Here is a 22,140-nt window from a genome sequence, read left to right on the forward strand (position 1 = left end):
GCGGGACTACAGCCCCCAGGGCTCCGCGGGCGGCTCGGGCGCAGCACCGCCTCCTCCACCTGCCAGCGCCGCGGCGGAGCACGATGGAAGTCGTAGTTCTGCGGTTCTGTAGTTTTGCAGTCCTGCGGAGCGGCGCCTGCACCCGCCGGGGTGGTGCCTGAGGCGGCGGCGGTTCCCCTCTCCTTCCTGCGGAGCCACGCTGCTCCGCCCTCCCCGAGATGGCGGCCCTGGCTATAAACAAGGCCGGGGCTGGGCCGGAGGGTGGCCGCGGGCCTGGGGCTGGCGGTCGCGGCCCGGCGGGCGCTACGGTGAAGGTGAGGTAGCGGCTCGGCCCAGCCCCTGTGGCGGGGCGGGTGGTGCCGACCGAGGACGGGGCGTGGGAGGCCTGTAGTACAGGAGGTATCCCCTGGGGTCCTGGCTTATGGATTGGTTTGGGGATTTTTTCTTTCTGAATGACCATCAGTTTTGCTTTTCGGTAATAGCTTGAGATGTTCCGGTCCGCAGCTGTTTGCTCCCACTAGCTTGGTGCTGCGTTTGTAGCTTGCTAAGTGGCTCACTTGGTGTGACTGACGTGTTTATGAGCATCAGCTGCGAGGGGAAACTGCACGAGCCAACACTCTGCTCTGGCAGGGTCTTGCTCGCCTCTTTTCCTGCGAGGATGTTTCTGCTAGTTGTGCCTCTTGACCAGTAGGCTTGTCTTGTGGCGGTGTGTTAAATGAAGTGGGCAGGAACTAGTGGTGATCAGGCACGATGCTGAGGAATTAAAATATTCTGTTTGTGTCTAATTATTTATTTCCTTTTAAAAAAAATCGGTAGCATGATCGTTAGTTGTGTGCATAAAGCAGAATTACTGACTCAGCTTATGTGCTGTGATTGCATGAATTTCTGTAAAATAAACTGTCATATGGCTTACTGCATGAAGTCTGCTTTTTATTTAGCTCAAAACCAAGTGTGGTCTTTTTTGACTTACAGGTTCTTGAGTGTGGAGTCTGTGAAGATGTATTTTCTTTGCAAGGGGACAAAGTTCCCCGGCTGCTTTTGTGCGGCCATACTGTCTGCCATGACTGTCTTACCCGGCTTCCCCTTCACGGCAGAGCAGTTCGTTGTCCTTTTGATCGACAAGTTACTGAACTAGGTAAGAAAATACAAGTTTGACATTCTTGAAACCTCTCAGTCAAGGATATCTAGAAGATAATGCTAGACATAGATTTTTAGTGCTGCACTTAGTGGTAGTATTTCCAAGTAATGAATGTGCAGTGTTCCTTTTCATTTATAGAAGTTCATACCAGTGTTAAACACTAGTAAAGTAGTTATCTTAGGAAAAGAAAGGAAATATTTTGCCTCTATGTTCTTGAGTCTTGGCTTGTGCGCTTTATACCTTGAAGTCTTTTTGTACACCTATATTTACAAAGGGACAACTCTAATGTTTCTAAGGGCTCCTGAATGAGTATTAGTTTCCTATTGTCCTAAACACTAAACCTATGCAATTAAATAGCTTTTTTGACAGACATATTTGTCTGAATTCATGATGAAGTGACCTAGGGGGAAGGATCAGTGATAGCAAACCTGGTTTTTACTATGTTAGTCACTTCTATACATGCAATAATTGGTAGCAGCAGGCTATTAACAGGAATTTCCCTACTCTAAGAGTGTCTGCACATGGTATTTGAAAGAATAAGATGCAGCTTTTTTCTTTCAGTGGAAGTTTTTTTTTAGGCAAAAGATGGCACAGGCACATAATTTCTTCAGAATAAGAATTACCTAGTCAACATGGGGATACAGAGAAGACAAGTTATCAGAGGAACCTATAACAAAAAGAACTTGTTAATAGAACTGGCTCCAGCAGCTTTGAATAGCACGGGAGGAAAAAAAGAAAAACTGTTGAAAGGAGAATCTTTAGAAAAGGAAATCTCTAATCTGGTAAACCATAAAAAAAAAGTTTAAGTATCAAATTCACTTGATTTTGCAGTACAAGAATCTCCTAAATTGTAGACCAAGCTGCAAGGAATATTAAGGCACTCTGCAGGATGTTTTTGTGGAGATAGGAATCAGGAAAAGAAATATCAATCTCATTTGAAAGAGGGAGGTGGTAAAGTATGAGCATCATGAATGATTGCCGATCTAGGAGAGTGGTTAAAAGAGTAATGGTTTTTTTGACTTCTTACCTATGACTGCACAGCTGCACAAGATTTCTTAAACTATGCTTTTGGAGAGAGAATGTTAGAGCACAACGCTCAGTCCTGTTGTTACGAAACATTTTTGTCTAAGAGCACTGCTTTTTTTTATTATGATAGGATACTTGTTGCTTCTTAGTTTTTATTGTGCAATTTTTCCCAGGCATCTGAAAGCATCCTATCATATTTTTTGGTGTGTTTCATGTTTGGTGAAAATGAAGCTTTACAAAAACATGTACAGATTTTTTTTTTCATCTTTCTGAGGAGCTTTCTGAATGCAGTGAAATGTTATTAAACCTCCAAGTCTCCTGCAGTTAGGAAGAGGGATAAAAAGCTTCAGGTTCTTTTTATATTGAGTATAATAGACTTACATCCTGCTAGATAACACTAGAAAGAGGAATGCACTGTGATCAACAGTTGCTCACAAAAGTAATAGGTAGAAAATCTTAGCAAAACAGCTTGAAAGTAAAAGTACTTCTGTGAATAAAAATGTTCTGCCTGGTGATCTGAGGCAGGGGGAAGTCATAGCTACTTTTAATCTTTCCATATCCAACAGCCTTGAGAAATAATATTGCTTCTAGGATATAAAACCAGGATGTTTTGTGGAGTGAAGCTCGTCATGGCTCCTCTTTGAGACATCTGTACATTTGTGACCTTGCTCTAATCACCTAGTAGTTGCTGCTATTGGTTAAATTTGCTGCACTTGTAGTTCTATTTTGTTCTAGAGCTTAGGAGCTGGGAGGGACAACATGGGGCCCAGGGGAACTTTTCATACTTCTCTCCCCTCCATTTGAAGATATGAGAAAGCAAGCTCCATGTTCACCCTATTGCCATTCTACCTTATAATTAATTTAATGAAATAATCCTCTCTAGTATCAGAGAGCTGTTTAGTACCTAAATTTTGATTATAGGACCACTGCCAAGAGAAAATTCTATTGAAAGAAAAGCTGTAAAATTAGGACATAAAGCTACCTGTGCTGAACACAGTTTCTTAGTCAGTAACTATGGATTTTATGGAGACTTTTAGTTGGTTATTTAACCTATGGTTACTTTTTTTCCTTTGCTCTTATTAGTAAAGCACTTAATATTATATTCTTCCAAGTTTCCTAAGTAATCTTGGGAACTTTCTGAAATAAATACTTTGGGATCTGTATATGGATAGATGTAGCTGTATTTTTTGGAACTGAATTCTTGGTTTAAATTTACAAGGCTGTCTCTTCTTTCTGTATGTAACTGTATGTGAGGGCTGGGTTAGAAGTACTTTGTGAATCAGGATTTTTGGAAATACGTGTTCTACAACTGAAAATTGAAATGTTGTTTACATGCTTAGCAAAATTTTCTAATAGTTCATAAAATCTTATTACAAGAGAAAATATTTTGTAGTGAACAGATAGGACTAAAGCCTGCCAAATCATTCTGCATTGCAGAATAGACAAAACATTGATTTTTGTTGGGTATTTAAGAATTCTTTGATGAATTTGCCTGTGATTAATCTTCTAATGGAGAATTTTAAATGTACATGTTGAAGGTATGTGAAGTGTTGTCTTCAATTGGATTAACGTTTTTTAACCAAAAAGGTGCAATGGAAAAGTTCATTTGATTTTCAAAATTTTTAAATCGTAGGTTCTGGAGATTGTTGATTCAGACAGTTTATATGGGGAAAAATCCAATAAATGGTGTCTGTAGAAAAAGAGGCTGCTCTTAAAGCTTTTCCTCAGAGTATGTTTGGTTTGGAAGAAAAGACAAATAATTTCTTGCAAACTGCTTTCTCTTTTCCTATGTTGGATTACTAGGGGGTTTTTTTGGGTTTTTTGTTTGTTTTTGTTTGGGGTTTTTTGGTTGGTTGGTTGGTTGGTTTTGGTTTTTTGTTTGGTTTTGTTTGTTTGTTTTTGGGGTTGGTGTGTCTGTTTGTTTCTGTTGGGTTCTGGGTTTTTTTTTTTAAATAAATATGCGGGCCAGGGAATTTTTAGGAAAAATGTGCTTATGTTGCAGCTTTGGAATTTCTCTCTTACTACAGAGCTGAAATTATTTTCTATGATTAAGACTTGTTCACATAGATTTGCAGGTGATAGCATTCTTCATGCTGATTGGTGTTGCTTACATTTACACATGCCTTTGCTAGTGTCTGAGTGCCAAGATGAAACTTAAAAATACTGTGCAAGAAAATCCAGTTAACCATTCTCTCAAATCTGTTTATACATTTAGACAAAAGTTGTTCCTTTATTCCTTTCATTATTTATAATACTTCTGCAGTCAAGATTCATGCTTTGAAATTGATACTTATATTGTTTGCTGGAGTCAGTCTTAATATCTTCACTCTGTCACTATCTTGCTCCTGGCTGACACGTTTCCTGCTATTCATGTCTTACTCTTCTTTTGAGATGACAATCAGAATGTGTAATGATTTTTGTAATGGGCACAAACATGCTTTGTAGGCACAAGGATGAGATCACTAGACTCTTTTACATTTGTGATTGAAGCAGAATTTGAGGTAAAGTCCAAATGATTAAATGGATGTATTTATACAACTCATGTTTTAGTGATTTTAAATACAAGATAAACACTTGGTCAGATGTGTTGAAAATGTGTAGGTCAAGTACATAAAAATTTTATAGGTAAATTTAGAGTAAAAAGGAGCAAAGTCCCCTTTTTGCAAATATATAAACTTCATGATAGATACCAGTGAAATGAGACATTACTTTTTTATGAGAATGCATGCTTACGACAAGGTAGCCCAGCTAGCTGATCAAGGGAAGCCAGTTGATGTGATCTTTTTGGATTTCAATAAAACTTTCAATACTGTCTTTTAGAGTGTCCTGCTGAACAAAATGTCCAGCTCACAGCTGGATAAACACATAATATGTTGGGTGAGCAACAGCCTCATGGGTGAGGCGCAAAGGGTTACAGTGAATGGGGTGACATCAGACTGGGGACCTGTCACTGGAGGGGTTCCCTAGGGCTCCATCCTTGGCCCTGTGCTCTTCAACATCTTCATAGGTGACTTGGGTGCCTGATTGGGAGCTATATGAAGTTCCCAGATGATGCAAAACTGGGAGGAGCTGTTGATTCCCTTGAGGGCAGAGAAGTCCTGCAGAGAGACCTTGGCAAATTAGAGGACTGGGCAATCACCAACCATGTGACATTCCACAGGGTAAAGTGCCAGATTCTGCACCTGGGATGGAGCAACCCTGGATGTACAGACAAACTGGGGAATGAGAGACTGGAGAGCAGTGCCATGGAAAGGGACCTGGGGGTCCTGGTGGATGGCAAGTTGAATGCAAGTCAGCAGTGCCCTGGCAGCCAGGAGTGCCTGGGTGGCATCAGGCACAGCATCGCCAGCCGGGCAAGGGAGGGGATTGTCCCCTCTGCTCTGCACTGGGGCAGCTTCACCTCCAGTGCTGGGGGCAGCTTTGGGTGCCACAGGATAAGAAGGACAGTACTAGAGAGTGTCCAAGGGGGGGGGCATGAAGATGGTGAAGGGCCTTGAGGGGAAGCCTTATGAGGAGCAGCTGAGGTCGCTTGGTCTGTTCAGCCTGGAGGAGACTGAGGGCAGACCTCACTGCAGTTACAACTGCTTCGTGAGGGGAAGAGGAGGGACAAACATTGATCTCTTATCTCTGGTGAGCGGTGACAGGACTGAGGGAATGGCCTGAACTTGTGTCAGGGGAGATTTAAGTTGGACATCAGGAAAAGTTTCTTCACCCAATGTTGGGCACTCGAAGGGGCTCCCCAGGGAAGTGGTCACAGCACCAAATCTGCCAGGGTTCAAGAAGTATTTGGAGTATGCTCTGGGGCGTACAATGTGGTTATTGGGAATGGCTTGTGCAAGGCTAGGAGTTGGACTCAGTGATCCTTGTGGGTCCCTTCCAACTCAGGATTATGTCGTGATTCTATGTTTTACAGGATGCTTGCTGGTTATAAATTCTGTTTTACTAGATTAAAATTAGCATGTAAGCTTTGCTTGTTTTTTATCTGTGACCAAGATGGGCATGTTATACAATTGCTAGTGCTTGTATGAGCAAGTGTCATGATACATAATAGAAAGAATGTAAGAGAAGCATAAATTTGTTTCTCATGACAGTGTAGAGTTATGAACCAGAAAAGAAATTCAGATAGCTACAGACTTATCTTTTCTGATCTTGTTGCTTACAATTCAGTAAATTAGCTCTGTTTTGACTTTCCCTTCACTGCTAGACATGGAACAGAGCTAACGTGATTAAAATCAGATACAAGGTGTCCAGGGTTTTTAAAATAAATATTAAAACATGTGAAAGAAAAGACTTCTATAAGAAACTCTGTAGTGATTGAGTAGCTTCTTTCTCTCTCAGCCTTACCCAGTATTTGCCTTAAAGGCTTAGACAATGTTTGCTTAAAGACTAGGAGCTATAGTCTCTTCCTTAAGTAGGTTTACCCTTTTGGTGCGTGTGCATCCATTTATACTGGGCTATAAATGGCTATCTGGATTAGTGCATAATCTGAAAATAGGAGGTCCGTGTTAGTATCAGCAGTCATTACATTGGTGTGTTGTTAATGTATTTGTATGCTGTAGAACCTGAAGGTTGTGCATAGTCAGATTGCTGTGGGAAAGCGCTAAACGCTGTAGAAGGGAACCACATAGCCACTTTTCAGTGCTTCGTTTTCTGAGAGTTAGTCTGTCTAGATACATATTGAGCAAATCCAGACTCTGTTACCAACTGTTTTGATGTAAATTATATTCTAGAAGTGGATATAGTGCTCTGTATTTCTTCAACTTGTAATAAGAGGTGACTCTTCTTTGCTCTGTGTTAAACAGTGATCTTGCTAGGGGTGCTCAAGCTAAAAAATTACTAAGCTCTGAAGTTAGAATATATCAAGGCAGATGACTTGCTGATGTTTAGTGTAATTGTGGAGGGACAAAACATACCTTCTGTAAACTCCTTCAAGATCTGTGGCAAATAAAAGTTAAAATATTTTGTTAGTTTGTTTTCAACTTATTTTGTGAAGTGCACTGATCTTAGATTGGGTGTTGGCAACGTAATGCTTCTCTGTAGCAGAGAAGGCTTCCACCGTGGAACTGATAACTGCAGAGGTCACTGATTTTAAAAGTGCTGACTCCTTGCTTTATACCTAACTTCAGAGTTACTAACCAGTGCTTTCATAGGCCCATTTATGGAAGCAGCAAATGCATGGTCTTTACTGTAAGCACATTTTTTTAAACAGGTTATCAGTGTTGTTTTATACCTGTTGAGGATGTTGGAAGATAGTTAAAAAATGCTCCCATTTATAGCTAGAGGAAAACAGTAGCATCCATTTATTGCCTGTAATCTTTCAGGCACATAACTTCTTCCCATAGTATTATGGGCTATAATTTAAACTGTGAGGAAGATGGACTATGGAAGAAAGTTTAATGAAGTTAAACTGGAAGCTACATAAAGCAGTGAGGTATCCAGTGTGGTTACTAACTGGATATTTCCTGTAACTACGTAGATGTTGTCTGTCTGGTCATTTAGAACTGCACTTTCACTCTAAACGATAAATCAAAATCTATGGAGTGTTTGATAAATCTCCATATTGAAGACAGAAGACTTACTGTCTGTAAAGGATCAGCGAGATGACACTGAATTCCAGAAGGATGAAGGGTACATACTCCTACCAGACTGCCACAGGGCAGCATAATTCAGGAAAACAACATGGGACAACTCTACAATTCAAGTAGTCTGGGCTCTCTGGGAAAACATGTGGGAATACTGTTTTCATTCGTTCATATAGATAGCTGGTGTGTAGTGTGCACAAACTGAAACACAGAAGTTTTGTCTGCATATAAGGAAACAATTTTGACTGTAAGAGTAAGAAAGCTATGCCACAGGTTGCCCAGAGAGGTGATAGCATCTCTGTCCTTAGAGATCTTCAAAAGATGCCTGGTAGTGGTCCTGGGCAACCAGCTCTAGGTGACTTTGGCAAAGTGATGTCAAGAGGACCCTCCCAACTGCAACAATTTCGTGATTTTGCTATGGCTAAAAAGTAATGATTCAGTGCTCAGAGATGATGCTTGATCTCTTGAGCCACCTTTTCCTTGCAAGAGAGAAAATGTCATTAAGTTTATGACAATTATGCTGAAAAAAAGTCAAGGGATGATAATTCCTTGAAGAAGCAACCACTAAGATTCTCTCATATGCCATGTGGCCTATACAGATACCTTTAGCAGCAGTTATTGGGATGCAGTTCTGATTTTGGTTCTCATGTCATTGCTTCATGTTAACTTCTACAAAATCAGGATCATAGAGGAGTAGGCATGGATTTCTGCTTTGCTCTATGGAGTATGAGTGATCTTCCTTTTTATCAAATGGTGTAGTACATTGGGTTTTCTTTATGAATATTGTTTTAACTCAGGTTTTGCTGGAATGCTGCAATAGGTGTTGCATTTTGTGATTCAGGGAATAAGGTTTGTCAGTAGGGAATTCTTCATGGCTTCCATTAGTACAGTAGAAATGTTCACTGTACCTCTGAAAATAATAATTATTATGGTACACAGTGTTTGTGTGTTTCTTGTATTCTTTAGTTGTTAGCTATTGCAAATTAATTTACAACTATTTTTACTGAGTTTCTCTAAATTTTTAATAATCTTGGCATCTTTTAAGTAGGGAAAATGTGCATAAGTATTAAATAGCTCAATGATCAAAGGAAGGAAGAGGATGGAGTGAGCTTGCAGAAAAAATGTTAGTTGTATCTCACTTTGTTAATATTAATGTAGTTGATGTGATCTTAATGTTTGTCAGAACCTCAACTGTAGTTTGTATAATTTCTCAAAATTATATGTTGAGATTTGTGTTCCTCTCCTCCCCTTTGTTTAACTCTTTGTCAAAAATAGGAGATTCTGGTGTCTGGGGATTGAAAAAGAACTTTGCTTTGTTGGAACTCTTGGAACGGTTGCAGAATGGACCTGCTGGGCAGTATGGGACAGCTGAAGAAGGCATTGGTCTCTCTGGAGAGGTACTGAGTTTTAAACAAAAGACAAAAAAAATTGTTATGTTTGCTAGAAGGTATCTCTAAAAAGGAAAAAAAATGAAAATCAGTTCTTTGCCAAATGTAATTTCACCAATAATACTGTTCATTTCTTCTAGTATCTAGTACTAAGGCTTCAGTTAATTGCTTCATAATTAAATGCTAATTTAAGCAGAAAGTAAACAGGTATTAGTAAGTATGCATACTATTTCCCCCTTTTTTTTAATGCCTTTAGGATTTTTAGAAAAGGTTACTCATTTTGATATTTTAGTTACAGTGGTATAAGCACAGTTTTCTAAAACTCTTTAGGAATTCATCCTAAAGACTTCAGCTCTTCTTGTCAGTAGTTGCCTTTTAGTCATTTTATTATATCATGTAGTACTTCATTACCAAAACTAGCTGCTTTTATCATCTCAGTATTAACAGCTGGTGTGCAAAATATCTTGCAGTACCATTCTAGATGTAGATAACTTTCCTAAGTGTTTATTTGACCATTGGTATTCTGGTTTTCTGTAACCACTTCTCTGTTCTGTAATGACTGCTTTGGAGGAAATTCCTGGAGCCAGATTTATTTTCTCCTCCAAAACTTTACAACTTGCACTGAAGCTTGGATTTATAAAATCACTGAACACTATAACCTTTTGTTTTTTATAAGTTTATTGAAAACTTGAAATGAAGTTTCAGAGTAGTCCAAATATTTATTAATGTATAACTTTTAAAGAAATCTTACATTGTTGACAAGTCTTCTGATTTTTCCTCCGTTATTTGGATTATGTGTTAACTACTTCAGTTTTGCCTGTTTTTTGTTGTTAGAGTATCATTCGTTGCGATGAAGATGAAGCCCATGTTGCATCTGTGTATTGCACTGTTTGTGCCACTCACCTGTGTGCAGACTGTTCCCAGCTTACTCATTCTACTAAGACTCTAGCGAAGCACAGGCGTGTACCTCTTGCTGATAAGCCTCATGAGAAGACGATGTGCTCCCAACACCAAGTGCATGCCATTGAGTTTGTTTGTTTAGAAGAGGGCTGTCAGGCGAGTCCTCTCATGTGTTGTGTCTGCAAAGAGTATGGGAAGCATCAAGGTCATAAGGTACTGCTAGTAATTAATTTCTAGTCATGCCGTGGGGTGGCTTGCATAATTATTTATCCAATTAAAGTACAAAAGGTTGTCAAGAAAGGAGGGTAGACTCTTGATGTGTCTTCATCCCATTCTTTCATTTTCCCTTCATGTCAGATAGTTGCCATGGTAAGATGAAGAAAAAAACTTAGAACTCAGTGAGTTACTAATGTGTGTATATATATGAAGGACAGTCCCTTTATCTGCTGCTTTTCTGAACTTCTCATAATATTGAGCCATCAGTTTTAAAAGCTGTTTTCATAATGCAGACACTATGTACACATCACATCACTGGTGCAATCTAACCATCCTTCTTTTTTTATAATAAATTATGATAAACAGGCAAGTTTTTGTTTACTTGTGTAATTGCTAGATGTCTGAGTTAGTTTCAGCATAATTTCTAAGTCCTGATTGTATATTTAAATTGCAAGATGGTTTTAAGTTCTTATTTGGCTTTCCTGTATATATATATGTGAATATATGCCCATATACTTGCACATGTATATTAAATATGTAGTAAAATAGAAAAGATTATTAAGGAAGATAGTTATGATTGATATTTAATATGTTGCTTTTAATTAATAGCACTCCATCTTAGAACCAGAAGCAAACCAGATTCGTGCATCCATTTTAGACATGGCTCACTGTATAAGAACTTTCACAGAAGAAATCTCAGATTATTCCAGAAAACTAGTTGGAATTGTTCAGCATATAGAAGGAGGAGAACAAATAGTTGAAGATGGAGTTGGAATGGCCCATACTGAACATGTATGCTTTTTAAAAATTTTTATTTCCCTCACGTGCATAGATTATTTGCTTTTTGGTAATAACTAGGATAAGGAATTTCTTTGAAAATTATGCACAGGTTTTCTAGAACAAGACTTAAAGTTCTTTTATCTAGCAAGTCAGTATTGTAGCTTAGTTCAGCAGATAGGTGGGAACTTGCGTGTTACAATGTTTTTAGGCTACATGAAAATATGGAGGCAGTGGGAAAAGTTGTATAACTGCTAGTGTACAGATTGTGTATGCTCTCAGGTGGTATGGTACTACTGTTTTCCCTGGTCTTTTTTAGTAAGGTGTCTATACATGCAAACGAGCTACTTGATTATAGGAGTGACTTCTTGAATGGTCTTGGTATTATACAGAAAGTCTTACCAGCCCTAGCTGGGACTTGAACTGTGATGTAGCCAAGCAGATGCGAAAATAAATTAGAATCTGGAATAAAATCTAAGATGTGATTCTGGAGTCAACTGGTGTCCTTAATCTCTTGGATCTTCTTGCTGCAACACTCTAGGTACCAGGAACTGCAGAGAATGCTCGCTCATGTGTCCGAGCCTATTTTTCTGATCTTCATGAAACCCTTTGTCGTCAGGAGGAAATGGCTCTAAGTGTTGTTGATGCTCACGTGAGAGAGAAGTTGATTTGGCTAAGGCAACAGCAAGAAGACATGACCATTCTCCTGTCACAGGTTTCAACGGCTTGCCTTCACTGTGAAAAGACTTTACAACAGGTAGGCTGGCAAATGAGCTGCAGTGTATGGCAATATACATGGAGCTACAAATTAAGTTTAGACTACAAAAAACCAGGTTAGATGGTACTCTGCATTATTTTCTTAAAAGATTAAAACAATCATGATATAACATGAGATTTAAGTATTCATTGCAAGGGAGTGTTAGACAAAGATAATCAGTACAAAAGTGTAGACTCCTCCAGTTGCTGGAAACCCTGTGGCATGACTTTTCTGGAGTAAGTTCTGGTATTTGTGAGTTTAGTGGAAGGACAAGACAAGACTGAAGCAAAAAAAAACCCTACAGAATTTATCGGAAGGATTTTGCAGTTGCAATTACAAGTATAGATGTTTGAAGCTGGTAGTCATACATGGCTGGTAGGAGAAAATGTTTTGGGATTAAATCTCTTCCAGTAGCGCTTGTAACATGGGTAATTCAACATCTTAAATGTATGAAGAAAGTGGCTGTGCGAGAGTATCTGACTGATCCCTTATTCATTCAGTTTAATTATAGGAAAAAGTAAATAGTATGTGTAGCAAATAGTAAACCAAGTGTGAGAAGCTACTTCATGAATGTGTTATTTGTACTTCTTCTTTCCAGATTTGTTTAGAGCTTGTGTTTTGTTGCTTAGTCAGATTTAGCTATACAAATGTTCTGATTATGAATGGGTGGATACTAATATTTTCCTCTTAAGTGTGTTGCTGTATACTGCAAAGTACTTGCTCTATTCCATCTGTTGGAATCATATAGGAAAAAGATAAATATTCTTTGTGTTACATTGTTATTGTTTCTCATAATTTCTCATAATTTGTATGGCTTGTAAAGAAAGTTTGTTGGTTTTTATCTTTAACCTGCAGAACTGTTTAGTTTCTATTAGTGTTAAGGAAAAATGTTAAGATACTCATATTTGTATTGCAATTTAAAATAAATCTATTTTGTAAATGCTGGTTTATTGAAATAGAGTATTTCTGTTTAAAATGTCTTCTTTCTAGCAATCATATCTATATTTTATTTGGGGTTTTTTAAAGTAAATTGCTAAAGGAAAGGCATACTTCTGTTTTTTTTGTCTGTTTAGGATGACTGCAGAGTAGTGTTGGCCAAACAGGAAATTACAAGATTGCTAGAGACATTACAGAAACAGCAGCAACAGTTTACAGAACTTGCAGATCATGTACAGCTGGATGCTAGCATACCTGTCACTTTTACAAAGGTATTCTTAATCTCATGGAAGTACAGCTATTGACTTTATGATGTCCCAAATCTAATTTAAAATAAAGCAGGAATAACGTATGTACATTATGATGCTGTATCTGTTGCAACAAGTTGAAGCAATTCAGTATCAGTTTGAGCCACAGTGTCTTATCACAGCATGAGTGCAATGTGGTATTAGAGCAACAAACCACTGTGCTGTTATAATTAGGGCGAGAAATGTTCATTTGACATTGACCACATCAGTAACTTTTTGCTTTTTAATATGTTGGATAGCATTTGTGAGTTCTAGAAACACCTTTCTTTGGAAACATACCTGATTATTTCCTGACAATTCCTCACCTATTTTAAATGTAATACTACTATTATAACTTTCAGTTTATAATGTTAAATATTTCTTTCAGTTGATTAAACGGTCAGTTGTTTTGCAGTTGCTTCATATTCACTGAGAGCTTAGCTTAGACGTGGTTCATCTTCTAAGTAGGTTTGAGTTTTATTGCTTCAATATAATTTCAGTACCACTTTCTTTGAAAGGAATGAAATTATTCAAAGTTTGATAACGGTACTTCTATTTGTTGTGTATATATATGGTATTTATTATTGAAGATAGTTTCTCATAGGCAAGTAAATAAGTTTGAAACTCAAGGAACAAGAAGTACTTTGATATATGATTTTTTGTGGTTCTGAATGGGTGAAAGAGGAAGAGGATCTATTGCTGCTGAGACAAAAATGAGGACTCAACGGTAGTTGTTGAAGCATTTACTGTAAGGAAATGAATGCTTCCATGGGGATTCTATGTCAGTTCTTGTTGACTTAAGAAATTAAATCTTCAAAATAATTTATTTTGTAACTTCAGTATAGTTGCATTAACATGGAAATACAAAATTTTCACTTCTGCCAGTCTCTTTCCCATTCACCAGAGACCAGAGCTGCTAGGGCCAGGGAAACCTCTTTTGCAAACGCTCATTATTCCGTGAAGCAGTAATTACAGAGAATTCTAATTAATTGCCACAAACAATTCCTCACATGGTTTCAGCCAAGAACGATGAAAGAATTGAAATTTTATCAAATATAGACATACTATAATGAAACTGGCTGACTTTCTAAAAGACATGTAGAAGACTCAGGTAGAAGTTACAGGTTCATGAACTACAGAGTATTGGATATTTTTTGTTTCTTTTATTGCTGGAAGTGATTGATGATTGTGCCTTGTACTTTTGGAGATCATCCATTTAATCATTTTAGAAATGGTGATAAAATATGTGTTTTAAACATAAGGGTTTTCTAGATTGAATTTCCTAGATTTGCTGTTGTTTTATGTATGCTGTTTCTTCCAGGACAACAGGGTACATATTGGACCAAAAATGGAAATTCGGGTTGTTACTTTAGGATTAGATGGAGCTGGCAAAACAACTATTTTGTTTAAGTTAAAGCAAGATGAATTCATGCAGCCAATTCCAACAATAGGTTAGTAGCTACAATTTAAATGTAATGACTTTCCTGAATGTATGATTTATCTACTGATTTTGGTTATTTTATGTTCATACAGAGTAGGACTGTAAAACTTAAATATTTTTATTCCAGGTTTTAACGTTGAAACAGTGGAATACAAGAATTTAAAGTTTACTATTTGGGATGTAGGAGGAAAACACAAATTGAGGCCTTTGTGGAAACATTATTATCTCAATACGCAAGGTAATACTGATACAACTCTTCAACTGCATTTTGCCTTCTAGCTTGTGTTTCTGAGCCAGAAAGATTATTAATAGAAATAATTTATGACAGTAGAAAGTTGTTCATCTAATGCAAAGTACAGCTGTTAGGTTCATGAGCTAATAAATTTTAATCCAGTTGGTCATAGTGTCTACTGCATGATAAAGATGCATTCTCCATAAATCCATCAGACAGTTCATGGAGCCAAACAAAATTAGAACCTCTGTTAAATTGGTTCTAGCTGACAACAGACAAGGTACAGTGTTCCAAAGTCTGCATAGTGAGAAGCGGTACTTGCCAGGTATGAAATACAAATAGCACTTGAAAATACTCAGCTTTTAGGAGCCTTTAGGTAGCAACTTAAAAAATTCTACAAAGTTCTGTAACTCTTGACTTGGTATTGCAGTGTAGTATCTGATTATAGACTAGATTACTGATTCTGAAAACATTGATATATATATAGTGCCAACTTAAAAATTCATGTTGTCCTTTTTTAAATCCTCCATAGGTTTTTTCCAGTTCAGAAAGAGTTCCTCTTGATTAATTAATTCACAATTACTTGAAATACTTAGGAATTACAAAGACCAGCTCATGTGCTCTTTGTACATTATTTCAGCCTTAAATGCAAACTTTAACATTTTAAATTATTCATCTTTTCAAACTCCTAAAAATTGTATTTTGGGATTTCTGTTATCCGCTTAAAACATACTGTGTAAAGTAGTGTGGAATCATGCCTGCCTTGAGGGATTTTATGTTGGACAGAAAGCTAGACAGTTACCCTGGTAAATAACTGTAGTCGGTTTTATTTAGTTTTGGTGTTGGGGTTTTTTCATTGCAAAATCCTTGATTTTAAATTCTGTCCTCTGGCTCTGCCCCCTTGACTTTCCAGTCTTTCTGGCATCTTATTAACTCTCTCTAGTGGATAGTAAAATCTAATGCTGCTGTGTTGGGTCCATGGCCATCTTCTCTGGATTGTGTAGTCTGTAGTTGAAGCAAGCTATGCTGATTTGGCTGAACCTGTGAGTATTACAGCCCATTAAGGGGAACTGAAACAGTCATATGGGAGTTAATGGAGTATAAATGGATCAAGAAATGGTTTAAACTGAGATGCTTAATCCACACATAGTAAATCTGGTTTTAGACCAAAGTAGTTAAAATATCATGGCCTTTATATTAGACTAGGAAAAAAAATCAGATATTTTTTTCCCTATTTTAGGATGAATTCTAGATTTCTATTTAAAATATAAAAGTATGTAAGGAATTTCTCAGTCATCCTGGATTTAAAATTGAAGTTGCATACTGCTGAGAAACTTCACTTAAGAAGCTTCTAGAAAAAAGGAATTGAGTTAAGTTGAAAGCTAATTTTTCAGAGTTTGTATTTGAATGTGGGTAAAACATTTCTCTTCTTCTTTCATAGCGGTGGTGTTTGTTGTTGATAGCAGTCACAGAGACAGGGTCAGTGAAGCATACAGTGAACTTGCAAAATTGTTAACAGAGAAGGAATTGCGGGATGCCTTGCTCTTGATCTTTGCTAATAAACAGGTACTTGTGATTTGGTTTTACTCTTTTCCTCAGCTTGTCTATCAAATTCCAACCTTCTGAACCCACTGTTGTTGGTAGGGAGTGCTAATGTGGAAAGCATGAAATGTAGATGTTTTCCTTATGTATAATGCTGATCAAATGTTGGTGCTAAGAGTGCTTAGTAGACTGAACAACCAGGGGTTTTTTATGGTAACAAGTAGTAAATGCTTAGCTGTTTGATTTCTCTTTTGTGTTTGAAGAGCCTTTATGTGATCTGTAGCTTCAGTCTAAGCCAATAAAATGGCTTCAAACATACAGAAGAATAATTGAGTCTTTGTATTTGATTCTGTTGCAGGATGTAGCAGGTGCTCTGTCAGTGGAAGAAATCACAGAGCTGTTGAGTCTCCACAAACTCTGCTGTGGCCGTAGCTGGTATATTCAAGGTTGTGATGCCCGAAGTGGTACAGGACTTTATGATGGATTGGACTGGCTTTCAAGGCAGCTAGTGGCTGCTGGTGTCCTGGATGTGGCTTAACTTTGCATCAGCTGGCATTTAATGTTGTAGTTCATGGTTTTGTTTTGTTTGCACGATTTAGGGTGTTGTCACCAGGTCTTCCCTCTGAGAAGGGGACTTAAATATTAAGTTGGTGGTTACAGAAAAATACAAACCTTTGTCCTAGATAGTATAATTGGTTCACTATACTTGTGTCATTATCGTGTTTTTGAAACTTGATACATTTACATGTAGTGGGAATGGAAGAGTGTTACAAGGATGCCTTGAAATTCCTTTTGGTGATATTGTTACAATTTAAATTTTTTCCCTGATAAAATATGCATTGGATTTCATATAATAATTATAATGAGGTTACAGTAGTTAATTGGTGTTACAAAAATTCTGAATGGTTTAGAAATACTTTCCCATTAAGCTGTTTCAAAATCCATCTCAAGTTTATTAGTAATAGTCAGCTCTATTAGAAATAAATGGTGCTACTCTTTAATATCTAAAGAATCCATAGATCTAAAGATGACATTGAAACTTAAATGCAGCTACACCATGTAAAGAAAATGCTTCCCTTATTATTTATTACCCTCCTTGTTCGTTACAGGAACACAGCATAACTGCACAAAGAAAACTCAGAATGGAGAAAAGTGTTGCAGAGTGAAGGGGCTGTGTCATTGTTTAGCAACTTGTTTTATGTTTTGGGGGCAGGGGTTAGTTGGGTTTTTCATGCTGAATTATTTATGGACATACTACAGTGATACTGAGGTGGAAGTGTTTTGTGCATACTTGGGGACAAAATCTGCCTTTAGAGATTAAGTTTACTCCTCAAGAGGTCAAATTAAATTTATAAAAAAAACTTCTTAAAGAAGTAGTGTGGTATAATATCCAGCTATGTGCTTTTATGTAGAAGTCCTGCTTCCAGATTAAGGTAATGGCCTTAAAGTACTCAATAACGCAATGTAAAACCATTGTACACTAATTATAAGTCTTACTTTAGAAGGGTAGATGGTAAAATGTGATACAAACCTTCCATAATTAGATTCTCAATTTTTACTTTATCTTCTACATGAAACTGTCAACAATGCCTCTATTTTTGAAGATTACTTGTTCATAAACCCATGAAATACGGGTGTAGTGCTGTTTAGATTTAGAGAAGGTTGCAATGACTTAGTGATCTCTTTTTCTACTGGACATGCAACTCTGCGAACAGTTTTATGTGTCTGGTATGCACACCAGAATCTTCTGCCCTTCTCTTTAAGTCCATGGCCACTGCCAATTGAAGAAGCTGTGCCATGGATCCTCTTCGTGTTGGTAGAGGACCTACAACGAGTGTGAGCAGTAGATCAGAACTCTGTATCATGACTTTTCTTATTGGAGTAGAGGTGAATCAGAAGAACTAGATAGTGCAAGTGAACAGTGTTGTTTCACAGATGTGGAGATGTTTTTGCCACACTGAAAAGTGTTTACCTGTGAGAGCTCTGAACCTCACCTAGCAAAGAAAGTGTACCCCTTTATCTGTGGCTTTGCTTTCATTGTATTATTAGGAATTTTATGCTGTTTTCCTACTACATACCTTAGGTAAAGCCAAGAATGTATGAACAAATAATTTAGTACATTTGCACTTTTCTTCTAGAGGAAGCAGTTAATGTAACTACTTCCTCATAATGACATTTGTAGTATTCTTATAACCTAAATTTCATTAAGTTATGTTAAATGCAGCTTCAGATTCAGCAAGTCTGAAAACTTGAATAATACCTGAAGGAACACTAAGCTTTGAAGTCGTTCAGTGTTTGTGGTCTTTAATGCCTACACATGTATATAGGTACTGAGATACAGGGTATACTCTTTCTTTAGATAACCTGATAAATTTGGAAATTGTTTATAATAGAGCTAAAGGTGGGGTTTTTGCATGTACCAAACTTAAAATTGTTCATCCTTCCCAGGCTGTAACTTCTTGCGCAATACACTGTTGGTGGCTGTGACTTGAGCATCTCCTTAGCCTGTTCTGCAGAGCAACCCCTCACCTAGTTAGGGCTGACTGTCCCTTCACAGCTCTTTTTGAAATATGAACAAGTTCTGCTAAGTATGGTAGATACCTTTTCCTGTAATATTTTTAACAGACGACATGCATTCTTTAGAAAAATCCCGATCTAGTTTTATTTTAGCTGGCTTAGGCTTCAGTTACATATGCTGCTCAGTATGGTTCTACTTCAAAATGTTCAAGGTGACTAGTTTGTATTTTATGTAACATTAAATTTGAGGGCAGAGGAACAATTCTCACTTACGCATATTTTTGAGTACAAGTGATTGCTTGTGACACATGGAATGCTACCATGAAAGTGTTTTAAAATTGAATTTATTTAAGATGACTTGAAGTAAATGTGGAAGTGTTGCATTCGTCTGTGAACTTTCCAGTGTAAAGAGTACACGAAGAGGTTTATTGATATTATACATTAATACAACATATAAACTGCTTCAATTATAAATTTGAGCTTGTTTCCTTGGTTTTACTGAACTTTAGTTTTTAGTGTACTGACTTATGCAATATGTAATTGGAATATTTCCTCAACTAGAACTCACTAAAGCATTGCTAACTGTTTGGAAAGACTGAATAACTTTTCAAAGGATTTTGACGTAATTTTGAAATTGAGTAAATGCAACATCCGGTGACTGTGTTGTGGCTTTCTTTATAGAACTTCATCTCAAAAATAGTATGTCTAGGCTAACTGAAAAGTCATGTTTTATCACTGATTCTGTATTCTACCTTCAAAATTGTGGACCATGAGGGTCTAGTTCCAAGAGTGTTGAGTAGATGTGGATGTTACGTAAAGATTCCTTTAAAGAAAGGGCTCTTTTAGTAGAAACAATTTGTGAGCTGCTGCAATTTGCATTGCCCAGAAAATAATTTCTTTTCAATAAAAGTATGTAAAAGCTTGAGAACTAATTTTAATTATCTTGTCTTTTTGTTTTCATTTTTTTTAAGGTCATCTCAGAATAGAGGTGTGCTACATTTGACGTCCTACAGAATTTTTCTAACTGATCCTTTATCTCACTAAAGATAAACTTCCTTGTGGTAGCAGCAACTTCAGAGGGAATGAATTTGATTATCATGCATCATATCTCAATTCATAAATGAAGTTACCAGAATGGTAAACTCCCAAGTCTTCTATGAGTGCAGTGGTGTTATGTGAACATAAAGCAGCCATGATCAGTGTTAGTGTTTGTAGAGTAAACATAGTTTAGCATAGTAACAGGACCCTTTCAAGCCAGATTCACAACAGCTTCAGGAGTTGTTGGAGCTTTCAGTGAGAACCTGCTGTTTGTAAACAGAGAAGGATGGGTGAGTGATGTGATGTTTGGAGGCTGTCTTGGGCAAAGTGATCACAAAATGAGATTTTCCTTCTTGGAGAAGTAAGGACAGGGGTCAGCAGCTCTGCCACCTTGGACTTTCAGAGGGCAGACTAGGGCCTGTTTAGGAAACTAGTTGAGAGAGTCCTTTAGGAGGTAGTCCTTAAGGGCAATGGAGTCCAGGAAGGCAGAAGGAAATCCCAGAGGTGCAGGAGCAGTGTCTCCCCAGGTGTTGAAAAATGAGGGCAAGGAGGTCAGCCTGGCTCAAGAGAGAGCTTTTGTTGGAACAGATGGAGAGAGATTTTATAACCTCTGGAAGAAGGGGCAGGCAAAACTCAGCAGGACTACAAGGATGCTGTGAGGTTATGCAGGAGGAAAATCAGAAGGGCCAAAGCCCAGCTAGAACTTGGTCTGACTACTGGTGAAAAAGACAATAAAAAATGTTTTTGCAAATACATCAGCAACAAACTGAGGGCCAGTGGGAATCTCCATCCTTTATTGCATGCAGGGGGGAAACAGTGACAAAGGTTTAAAAAAGGCTGAGTACTGAATGCCTTCATTTTAAGACACCAAGACACTACTAAATCATTTACCAACAGTCCTGGCTGACTGGGGAGGTGACTACAAGTTGGCAACTGTAACACCTATCTACAAGATGGGTCTGAAGACGAATCTAGGAAACTACAGGTCAGCCTAACCTTGGTGCCAGGGAAGGTCATGGAGCAGTTCATCCTAAGTGCCATCATGTGCAAAATAATCAGGGTTTGGGGCCTAAGCCAGCATGGTTTTGTGAAATGCAGGTCCTGCTTGACCTTGATGGAGCTAAAGCATGACACCAACCTGATCTCTATGGCAGTGTGCCACACTTAGTGGATGAGAAAAGCCTGTGGATGTTGTCTGCTTGGACTTTACTAAAGCCTTTGACACTCTCTCCCACAGAATTCACGCAGAGAAACTGGCCACTCATGGCTTGGCTGGGTGCACAGTTCATGGCTTAAAAACTCTCTGAATGGCTGGGCCCTGAGAGTGGCGGTGAATGGAGTTACATCCAGCTGGTGGCTGCTCACAGGTGGTGTTTTGCAGGGCTCAGTATTGGAACCAGCACTGTTTAATACCTTTACTGATGATCAGGTGCACCCTCAGTTAAGTTCGTGCACAGCACCAAGCTGGGTGGGAGCGCTGATCTGCTGGAGGGCAGGAAGGCTCTGCAGAAAGATCTGGACAGGCTGGATCATGGGCTGAGGCCAATGGTGTGAGGTTCAACAAGGCCCAGTGCCAAGTCCTGCCCTTGGATCACAACAACCCCAGACAGCACCACAGGATGGGGCAGAGTGGTTGGACATTTCCCAGTGGAAAGGGGCCTGGGCGTGCTGGTGACAGCGACTGAACATGAGCCAGGGTGTGCCCAGGTTGCCAAGAAGGCCAGTGGCATCCTGGCCTGGATCAGCAACAGTGTGGCCAGCAGGACCAGGGCAGGGACTGTGCCCCTGTACTGGGCACTGGTGAGGCCACACCTCGAGTGCTGTGTCCAGTTCTGGGCCTCTCAATTCAAGAAGGACACTGAGGTGCTGGAGCAAGTTCAGAGAAGGGCGCTGGGGAAGGGTCTGGAGCACAAGTCCTGAGAGGAGCAGCTGAGGAGAAAAGGAGGCTCAGGGGAGACCTTTTACTCTCTACAACTGTCTGAAAGGAGGCAGTAGCCAGGTGGGGGTTGGTCTCCCAGCTAACTAATGACAGGACAAGAGGAAATGGCCTCAGATTACCACTGGACATTAGGAAAACCTTCTTCACTGAAATGGGGTCAGGTATTGGAATAGAGTGCCCAGAGAAGTGGTGGAGTCACCATCTCTGGAAGTGTTCAAAAAACATATGGATACGTGGAGACATGGTTTAATGGTGAAGATGGTGGTGGTGCTGGGTCAATGCCTGGACTTACCGACCTTATCAGGTTTTTTCACCCTTAATGATGCTATGATTCTGTTCTGTAACTCTGTCAGGAACAGCTGACACAAAGCTTAGCTCAGATGATTATCACAGTTTAAAATAAATTAAGTATTTCAGTAGAAGC

The 22,140-nt window shown here is 38.5% G+C and overlaps 1 protein-coding gene across 3 annotated transcripts; it reads left to right on the plus strand.

Moving 5' to 3' along the window:
- The first annotated feature begins 53 nt into the window (after nt 1-53).
- On the plus strand, nt 54-19,677 carry TRIM23 (tripartite motif containing 23). Of its 3 annotated transcripts, none has more exons than XM_048290586.1 (11): nt 54-314; nt 973-1,135; nt 9,022-9,143; nt 9,969-10,247; nt 10,860-11,042; nt 11,569-11,784; nt 12,858-12,992; nt 14,329-14,458; nt 14,576-14,686; nt 16,122-16,246; nt 16,581-19,677. In XM_048290586.1, exons 1-11 carry the CDS (start codon nt 219-221, stop codon nt 16,758-16,760), a joined length of 1,740 nt encoding a protein of 579 aa, XP_048146543.1. In that variant the 5' UTR covers nt 54-218; the 3' UTR covers nt 16,761-19,677. The 3 variants fall into 3 exon arrangements, with proteins under 3 accessions (XP_048146543.1, XP_048146545.1, XP_048146544.1); XM_048290587.1 differs by lacking the exon at nt 54-314 and adding an exon at nt 407-475; XM_048290588.1 differs by lacking the exon at nt 9,969-10,247.
- Nucleotides 19,678-22,140: the final 2,463 nt, after the last annotated feature.

Source organism: Corvus hawaiiensis, chromosome Z (assembly GCF_020740725.1).
Source record: "Corvus hawaiiensis isolate bCorHaw1 chromosome Z, bCorHaw1.pri.cur, whole genome shotgun sequence".
Lineage (NCBI taxonomy): Eukaryota > Metazoa > Chordata > Aves > Passeriformes > Corvidae > Corvus > Corvus hawaiiensis.

What these genes read in the sequence shown, in the direction of transcription:
- TRIM23 (XM_048290586.1), top strand. Translation starts at nt 219, where the DNA reads ATGGCGGCCCTGGCTATAAACAAGGCCGGGGCTGGGCCGGAGGGTGGC. An exon ending in GAATGGCCCATACTGAACAT is followed by an intron (nt 11,043 to 11,568) that starts GTATGCTTTTTA and finishes GCAACACTCTAG; the next exon opens with GTACCAGGAACTGCAGAGAA. An exon ending in GCAGCCAATTCCAACAATAG is followed by an intron (nt 14,459 to 14,575) that starts GTTAGTAGCTAC and finishes TTTTTATTCCAG; the next exon opens with GTTTTAACGTTGAAACAGTG.